This window comes from Miscanthus floridulus, unplaced genomic scaffold, assembly GCF_019320115.1.
Source record: "Miscanthus floridulus cultivar M001 unplaced genomic scaffold, ASM1932011v1 os_2496_2_3, whole genome shotgun sequence".
NCBI lineage: Eukaryota > Viridiplantae > Streptophyta > Magnoliopsida > Poales > Poaceae > Miscanthus > Miscanthus floridulus.
Window position 1 is genome coordinate 49,447 of NW_027098342.1, and position 9,932 is coordinate 59,378.

At 44.7% G+C, this 9,932-nt stretch overlaps 1 protein-coding gene across 1 annotated transcript; it reads right to left on the minus strand.

The window, feature by feature from the left end:
* Positions 1 to 7,648: 7,648 nt before the first annotated feature.
* Positions 7,649 to 9,091, minus strand: LOC136535081 (ADP,ATP carrier protein 1, mitochondrial-like). Its single transcript, XM_066527416.1, has one exon. It carries the CDS (start codon positions 9,000 to 9,002, stop codon positions 7,881 to 7,883), a length of 1,122 nt encoding a protein of 373 aa, XP_066383513.1. The 5' UTR covers positions 9,003 to 9,091; the 3' UTR covers positions 7,649 to 7,880.
* Positions 9,092 to 9,932: the final 841 nt, after the last annotated feature.

The window sequence follows — 9,932 nt, forward strand, 5'->3', positions numbered from 1 at the left end:
AAGCCCGCACGTCGGACGCCGCAAGAACCTACCCCTTGAGTGAGGGTAGCTCAATGACACGCTTTACTAATGTTGCTCTTCGCGACTCCCGCGGGGCGAGCACAAGTGCCCCTCACAAGCACTTCTCCGGAGCGCCACACAAGCTTCTTGCGCGCTTCGACGGAGACCACCACCAAGCCGTCTAGGAGGTGGCAACCTCCAAGAGTAACAAGCACCACCGGCTTGCAACTCGATCACTTAGTGCCACTCGATGCAACCTCACGATGCAATCGCACTAGAATCGCTCACTCACACAATCGAATGATCACTATCAAGTATATGTGTGATGGAGGGCTCCCAAGCACTCACAAGCATGGACACTAAGTCCCTTGAGGTGCTCAGCACCAGCCATGGCCGAGGGCCACTTCTATTTATAGCCCCAAGGGCTAAACTAGCCGTTACCCCTTCACTGGGCAACGGTCGGGCCGACCGGACGCTCCGGTCGTGTTGACCGGACGCTGGACCTCAGCGTTCGGTCGCCCGCAGACGACCACGTGTCCCGATTCCAACGGTCACTTGACCTGACCGGACGCAGCAGCTACAACTGACCGGACGCAGGACCCTCAGCGTCCGGTCATTTCCAGTAAGCTCCCGAGCATGACCGGACGCGTCCGGTCGAACGCGATCGGACGCAGCACCAGCGTCTGGTCACTCTCCAGCTACTGCTATACTCCATGTCAGCGTGACTGGACGCAGGCAGTCAGCGTCCGGTGCATTTGGATCCAGCGTCCGGTCACTTGACCAACGCTGGCATCCCCTCCATTTTCTTCACCCTTGCTCAAGTGTGCTAACCACAAGAATTTGCATCCGGCGCAATAGAAAATAGACACTCCATTTTCCCGAAAGCGCCCCTCTCACCCCTGCAAACTCCACCTCCTTTGTAAATGTGCCAACACCACCAAGTGTACACCACCATGTGTATGTATGTTAGCATTTTCACAATCATTTCCCAAAGGATGTTAGCCACTCAACTTGCCACGCCACTCGATCCTAGCGACAATGCAAAGTTAGATCACTCGAGTGGCACTAGATGACTGATATGCAAACAAGTTTGCTCCTCTTGATAGTACGGCCATCTATCCTAAACCCGGTCATAAACTTCTCTACATACCTATGACCGGTGAAATGAAATGCCCTAGGTTATACCTTTGCCTTGCGCATTCCATTCCATCTCCTCCAATGTTGATGCAACACATGCACCAACACGATCAACAATGATATGATCCACTTCATATCATCACATGATCATATTGGTTCATCGATCTTGACTTTACTTGCTCTTCACCGTTGTCATCGTCCATCGGCGCCAAGTCTTGCTCAAGCTTCACCGCCACGCGGTCCATCACTCCAAAGCCTCCGACTTGCCCTTCACGCTTGCAACCGGTCCATCAAGCCAAGTCTTGTCTTGATCTTCTCCACCTTGATCACATGACTCAATGTCATGTCTCATGTGCAATAAGCTCCTTCATCATCACATGTGTGAGCTTTGCAACATCTCCAAGCCATTTTCACCTTCATGGCATATGTTGCTCACACACATGTACCTGTGGACTAATCACCTGTGTATCTCACATAAACACAATTAGTCCACCTAGGTTGTCACTCAATTACCAAAACCAACAAGGACCTTTCAATCTCCCCCTTTTTGGTAATTGATGACAACTCTACAAAGATATGGAAATTAAGCTCTTTTGGATTCATGTTGCTTGCCCAAGCAATTTTACCATGTGAAAATGATTTTGGACAAGTACCACAAACCCGAAATGGTAGTATTAGCTCCCCCTACATATGTGCTAGTGTATTTAATTTGAAGCTTGCACATATGTATAGATTGAAATTGTGGGAGAGTAAATACTACAAAATGATGCTAAGGTGTATAGAATAAACCTTTGAAGCGTGTACCAATCATAGTTGCACCTTTAAGTTCATCCTTAGCACCATGGTTAGCTAGATATCACTTGGAAATAAAAGCACTAGATACCTCATGAGATCAACATTAAAATCAAGGTACTAGCATTACTTAAAGAATGTACCAAGTGTCTAGCTATCATCCTATGCATGTTAGTTATCAAATCATCATCCAAGTTCTACAACTAGCATACACCACACAAGCATGCATATTGAATTTTAAAAACTTATGCAATGCAAGCAAGCACATGATTATGCACATATCAAATGCAATCAATCAAAGTTCATGAGCTTGCTCCCCCTACTTGTGTGCTTCTCTTGTCCAAGAATTTTGATCCATCTCTTTTCTTCAATGTTGCTCCCTCTTTGTCCATGTCCAACCTCTATTTCTTTTGTATCTTATCTCTCCCATTGTACAATCTCTCCCCCATTCAATTAAGCTTACATATCTTTGTACAATCTCTCCCCCTTTGTCATCAATTTCCATAAAAGGTGTGCTTCTCATTGATGCAAAGGTATGCACTTTGGGGTAGATGGTTGAGACTAGAATTTTACATTTTTGATGGACATTACTTGAATATTGGAATGACACCACATGTAGATACCATTTAGAATTTGCAACTTGTACTACTTGTATCTTATCATTCTATGTATGGGTCATCCATTTTATTTCACTTAAGCTCTTGTAGGTGAGGGATGCATTCTTTATTTGATGATCACTTAAAGTTGAGGATCACTTGTGGAACCATCATCTTGCATGATTGATACTATGTATAGATACCACTTGTAGGAAGTGAATACCATTTGAAAGAATCTTCTAGTATGGAACCACTTATTTGATTTATCAATAAAGACCATTTCTTGAACATTTACTATCTTCATGAGTACCACTTATAGGATATCACTTGTGAGTTAAAACATACAAACTAGATATCCATTTGCATTGTTGTCTTGTGCTTGTATTCTTATCATTATCATGAGCTTCTTATGTGACTTGAACTAAATTGATTTGCTTAAGCTTTCAAGTCCGGTTTGAACCAATGACAAGCTTCTTCACACCTCTTTTAAGGGTTATCTTGTCAATGTTGTACTTGTCACTTATTAGCAATCCAAATTAAGTCAAGTACTTGGGTTCACTAGCTCATGAACAAATTCATGTACTAACCACTAGATCAAGTAATCATTCAAGCAATAGTGGTAGGCTATGAATTTAAAACATTTCATTTGTAATGCATGATCCTATGAAGCATGTACTATATGCACTAACCGCATACTAGTAAGGGATGAAATGATCATGCACATTACAATGATACCTTTGCTATGTTGGAGTAGAGGATAGTCACATAGATTCCAATTCATTACTCCAATAGCAATACGAAGTCCAATTATAAGCTTGGTGAAGACCGATAGATACCAATTTGAATCTCATTCTTCACCCATATAAAATGAATACCACTTATGATCAAGTGCACTTTCTTGTTGTGGTTGACTTGCTTCATCTTTTGATCTTAGCTTGCATGAGAGCATCAATATGAGAATACCACTTGAAATATCATGACTAGCTCTCTTTTGGGTGTTGCTTGCTTTTCTTGATCAATCCTTTTGATTGCTTCACCTAAGCATCTCAAATGTTCCTCGGATCACCACTTCCATGTTAGCCTTCCAAGTACCACACTTGGTTTACCTACACATAGGCGGCAAGCCCCTACACTAGGGAGAAGTGACCTTTCTCTAAGAACCATTCTTGATACTCACTTGAAATAACTTGATTGATTGATCCAAGTGATGGACTTAACTTGATGAGTAACCTTGATTCCTTCTTTAAGTCCTTTTCTTTCTTCTTGTTTAAGTCCTTTTCTTTCTACCAAATGATTTCCAATAATATCTAGAACTTAAACTTCAATTCCAACTTGAGTTTGATCTTGATCTTTATCTTGAGTACTCAATCACTTGTAAACATGTTTCCAACTTGAGGACCTTTCAATCAAAGTGACTCTAGATCAATCCAATACTTGTCACTTTTCTGGCAGATTTTGTACCCTTCAAAGAAATAAGCATATATCCCAAAGTACAAATCCAAATACCACGAAATTTGGTGGAGATGAGCTTCACTAAGTTATCTAGCATCCATAAAAATTTTAGCTTCATTTGATCTCATATGAACTGCCAAATTTTAATTCATCCACCACTGCTACATGCTGAAAACTGTTGCACTATAGCTGACAAGAACCACTCCAAAACCGAAGCATTTCTTATCCAATTTCCATGAAATTTCTACAGAATCTCATACCATAAGTCTAGAGCATGTACACAAATTTTCATGCCAATCCAATAAGATTTGATTACTCAAACATGGCTATGATCACAGCTAGCTCAGATTTTGAATATTGGACAGATTTCAAGCAATTGAGCTATACTTCATCAAATATGAATCAAACTTGATACTAACTTGTTTGAATACTTCCATAAGACATATATCCATTCAAATCACTTACTAAATGTCATCTAATGAATTTATCCAACACAAATCAATCCAAACTTGATTGCTAATCTATTCAAACACCTCATAGCAAGCAACATTGCATATTTATCTAATTCAATCAACTCATATGCACCCAAATGAAATGATCAACAAGAGATATACCTTGGTTAGCTCATGATCATCCAACTAGCAAGTTTCAACTCAATAATTTGCAAGTCATCAAATATATCCAATGAATCACCAACAACTTAAAATTTACACTTGTATGTTGTAGCATGTTTGGACTTCATTTAATTTGTCATGGCATTGGGATTGGATGTGCACTAAGCTTCATATCTTGATTCAACATATGATGATCACTATGAAGACAATTGAATCAAGCCTCCAATGCCAATGGTACCTACACATTCATCCACTTTTTGATGGTACCCAAACAACTTTAGGTCCTCTCAAGTTAGGAGCAACATACTTAGGCATAGCCTTAGTATGAGTAGCGGGATGTTTTACAATGGCAATCATAGAGGTACCATTTCCATCCTTTCTAAGCATATCATGATCATCAAATGAAATAGGCTTAGAAATTTTACCTAGGGGACATGAATGTGCCATGTGTCCCCTTTCCCGGCATGAGTAGCACTTTCTCTTTGATTGAGCCTTCTCTTCCTTGCTCATGAGGTGCTTCTCATTGCCTTGCCTCTTATGGATTGCTTGAGCCTTGTTCTCAAGCTTGTTAGGACACTTAGAGGCAAAGTGTCCCGTACTTCCATACTTGAAGCACTTGATGTGAGCAAAATCTTTCTTCTCATCTTTATTCTTGCTCATCATCTTGGCATCTTGAGTTTGCATTGGATGCCTTGACTTTCCACCCCTTCTTGTTTTCTTCTTCTTTATCATCAAATCACCACCATCTTCATGGTTGATCTTGATTTGAACTTGGGGTGTCTTCTCTTGCTCAACTTGTGGCTTTGGTTGAGGCTTCACTTGTTGCTTCACCAATTGCTTGGTTGGGCACATTGAGGTAAGATGATCCCAAGTGCGGCACTTGAAGCACTTGACATGCTTTAGCCTCTCTTCTTCTTTCATCATCTTGAGCTTCTCAATGTTGGGGCAACCATTTGCAAGGTGTCCCGCTTCATGACACCGGTAGCACATGGTGTGAGAGAGCTTTCTTTGATGTAGCTTCTTTATCTTTCTTTCTCTCTTTCTTTCGCCCTTTGTCATCTTCTTTTCGAAGCCAAGGCCACACTTGACACCATAGATTCTTTGAGTCTTCAATATGTGCTCAAAGGTGACTTTTGAGTTGTAGCACCTCTCTAACTTATTGCTCAATTTCTTCACTTCATTTTTTAGCTCATTGTTCTCCTTCAAAGTGTTAGTCATACAAGACATAGAAATAGAACAAGCATCTATATGTGAAGAGCATGGCATATCTAAATCATCACAAGAGGTGGATACATGCTTCTTTTCTACATCACAAGGTTTAGCAACATTTTGCAATTGATCTTTTGACCCATATGATGAGTTCTCATTATTTTTAAGTTTCTTTGTAAACACTTTAATGAGAGAAGCTTGTTTTTCTAATAATTCATCATGAGATGCAAGAAGTGTCTCATGATTCAATTTAAGCTCATCAAGTGAAGATTTATAAGCATTAAGCAATTTCTTATGTTCTTCACAAGAGTTCTTTAGAAATGAGTTTTTATTTTCTAATTTCAATGCTTTAGCTTTCTCATTTTCTAAAGACATGGTCATGCTAGCAAGTCTACTAACAAGCTCATCATATGAATCAACATGATCAACCACATTATCATTTGATACCTTAGTGTCACCTTGTGACATGAAGCAATGTGGTGATGTAGATGGAGAGCTTGTAGTAGCATTATCATCATGGCTCGAGCATGAATCATCATCACCATCAAGTGTGCATGGGGTAGGATCTTCATGTGCAACACTTGTGGCATCATTATCAACCTTGTCAAGTGAACTTGTAGTTGATCGATCATCATCATCACTTGACCATAAGGTGGAGCAATCTTCCACAATCACCGAATTGTGGTTATGCTCAACACACTCATGTGCCTTCTTCTTGGGATCATCCTCCTTCTTGAATTTTCCATCATCACTTGTGGAGAGATCACCATAGAAGGCTTGGAGTGCCATCCACATATCATGAGCATTCTCCAAATCCCACACACGTTTAAAAACTTCATCATGTAAAGCACACATTAGATAATAAAGAGCACGATGATCAAGTTGTAAGCAATCCTCTTGCGCTTGGGTGAGATTATCCTTATCCAAGGCATCACGAGAAAAACCAACAACAATGATCCACCATGCCTTGGGACCCAATTCACGGAAATGATCAAGCATATGACGTTTTTGCTAGCTATTGTCTTTTGGTTGACTATATAAATATTTTCTGGAAGAAACTATATCTGATTTGAAGGTAATTGTTGACTTATCAACCTTGTATGTATTATTATAGTTCACATTCTCAGGTGTAACATCGGATCCAGTTCATGCCATCATCATCACCAGCACAATCGTTGTCGTATTCTTCACCACTCTGGTTGGTATCTTAATTAAGGGACCTGGCAACATGTGAATGCAGAGTTCATGCCATCAGTTCATAGTTGAAGACTTGAGAAAGCTGAAACTTGGCCATGATTTCAGGTGTTTGGCTTCCTGACCAGACCCCTCATTAGTGCCATGCTCCCGCGTCACTCGAGGGCGCTGTCCAGAGGCCATAGCACAGGCAGCAACTCCCCAAAGGATGACTTCACCCTGCCGTTTCTATCGGCTGATGAAGGCACGTCAGGCAGCGGTATTGTCTTGGAGCAGGCCAAGAGGAGCTTATCTATGATGCTGGAGAGGCCTGTCCACACGGTTCACATCTACTGGAGGAAGTTCGATGACAGGTTCATGAGGCCAATCTTTGGTGGACCGCAGTCATACTGACTGCATATGCACAGGAGACGGCATGGCATCTTGTGGCATATGCAGATTTCAGAAGCCAAGCTTATAGTTCGCTGCCCTGAGACTGAGAACCTGATCTGTCTGGCTTCGGGTTCAGGAAGATGTAGCATAGAACAGCTACTCTGTTTGGCAGGCTGGCTTTGTGCTGATAAGAGTTGGTTCCTCTGAATTTTGTCAGCAGAGTTCGCTGATGCCTCTGTAAAGTTGATAACAGTGAACACTTGCAGGCAACTTGAGTTCCCTCTTTATTTTCTGAGAGTACTTATTACATCACTGCAATCTTACAAACAGAATTTTAAAAAATCAATCAGAGCGAACAAATGGAAGCATTCTGAATGCTTCTTATTGTGAATTTAGAGCTGTACAAATATTTGAATCTGTAAAAAAAACGATATATTAGGAATCAAATGTCCTTTTCGTCATCATCCATCTAATCATTGAGTTTTACTGAAATGAATCCCTCCCTGTTTATTGTTTAGGCGCCACCTGAGCCGTACTTCTTGCCAAAGAAGATGAGCTGCAGCTGGTCGTAGCCAGCAAGCGCGCCAGCGCCGGCGATGGCGCGTAGGACGTTGGCGCCGGCGCCTTTGAAGAGCGACTTGGGGCCCTCGTTCCTGACGATCTGGGCGAAGGCGTCCATGGAGCTCTTGTACTTGACGGCCTCCCCCGAGGTCATCATCATCCTTCTCCGGACAGTGTCGAGCGGGTAAGAGGCGAGGTTGGCGCCATTGGTGATCATCCATCCGAGCGCCAAGCTCGCGAAGAAGTTGTCCTGCAGCTTCCCCGTGAGCAGGACGGGCTTGAAGGAGTCGTACATGCCGAAGTAGAGGCCCCGGTAGACGACGATCCCGACCACCGAGACGTTGAACCCTCGGTAGAGCCCCGCGACGCCGTCGGACCGGAGCGTCTTCCGGTAGACGTCGACGAGGCCCGTGAACTGCCTCTCGCCGCCGCCCTTGGCGGCCGCCGCCTTGTAGTCGTTGGTGAGGCGCGTCCTGGCGTAGTCGAGGGAGTAGACGAAGAGCAACGACGTGGCCCCCGCGGCGCTTCCCGAGGCGATGTTCCCGGCGAACCACCTCCAGTAGCCGTCCCTGTCCCTGCTGAAGTTGAAGAGCGCCTTGAAGTAGTCCTTGAACGCGAAGTTGAGGGCCTGCGTGGGGAAGTAGCGGATCACGTTGGTGGTGTTCCCGCGCCACAGCGACAGGACGCCCTCGTCCCGGACGGTGCGGCCGAAGCAGTCGCCGATGCCCCTGTACGGCTCCGACAGCCTGCCCGTGCGGATCAGCTCGTCCTGGTTCTGCAGCAGCATCTTGACGCGCTCGATCGGCGCCGCCACGGTCTTGGACACCGACGACGACACCCCGCCCAGCAGGAAGTCCGCGGCGAAGTTCTTCTTCTTCTTCTCGGCGGGCGCTGAGGCCACAACCGCTGCCAGCGGCGGTGTGGACACTGACAGGGCGGCACCACCGACCGCCGACGGGCGCCAGAGGCTCGGGGGCGCGTAGCTTCCTCCTCTCATCATCGCCGCAAAATGGCTGCTTTGAGACGCGAAGCTCCAGCGAGGGGGCGAGCCGCCATTGCTCCGCCGGTCCGCCATCACCGCACGCTTCTCCAACTCGCAATGCAATGCAATGGATCACGTACAGCCTGCTGCCTCTGCTTACTAGTAACTCGTGATTGATTGCTCTTTTTGCAACCTCTGGCCACTAAGCTTGACAAAGCAGATGATGGTTTACTGATGCGAATCAGAAGCTCAACAGAAGAGCCTTATATATGTATTGCGGGTTGTTTAGTTTTCTGCTGCTCCGCCGCTCGCGCGCGGCAGGCAACGCAAGCAGTGAGGTCACGACATGTCGTCGCGGTTTCTGCGCAGTCAGTATGCCCGTTGGACAGGACAGGGTCGATCCCGGCGCGGTGCGGGCTGGGGACGGACACAGGAGAATACTTCTCTCTCTGCCAGCCGGGAACGGCATCTATCTGCTAATACAATGATACGCACACTCGTGCGTATTCGAGAGAAAAAAAATTCTCTCTCGTGGTCTCGTACCTACCGGCGGCTACCGAGACATTTCCAGTTAGGCAATTCCTATCTACCGGTCGTCTGAATTTTGTAGTCTGTTCAGACGACGTAGTTAGCTTTTGACAATTCCCGCCTGAATTTTTATAGGGCATGATTGGTAGCCCCGATGGAGCCGTCCAAAACATCATCTGACACCATGTCATGTACTATCTCTATGTTTGGTTGTCTGTGCTGAACGAAATCGATGCACCGGACCGTGCATTTGAGCCGCCTGGTGCAAGCTCGCAGCGTACGCAGAAATCAGGCTTCCCATGCGAGCCGGGGTGGTGTGGTGCGACGCATGGCCAGGGACCCATATGTCATACACTCAAAACTCACATCCATGCATACAACCAAACATGATCTCATCTCGTACTGGACCAACAACAAAAACAACCAAACACGACTGAGTGCACAATTTAAGCATGCATCTCACCATCCTAGACCGGCTCTATATCCCGACTCCCC

What these genes read in the sequence shown, in the direction of transcription:
- LOC136535081 (XM_066527416.1), bottom strand. Translation starts at nt 9,002, where the DNA reads ATGGCGGACCGGCGGAGCAATGGCGGCTCGCCCCCTCGCTGGAGCTTC.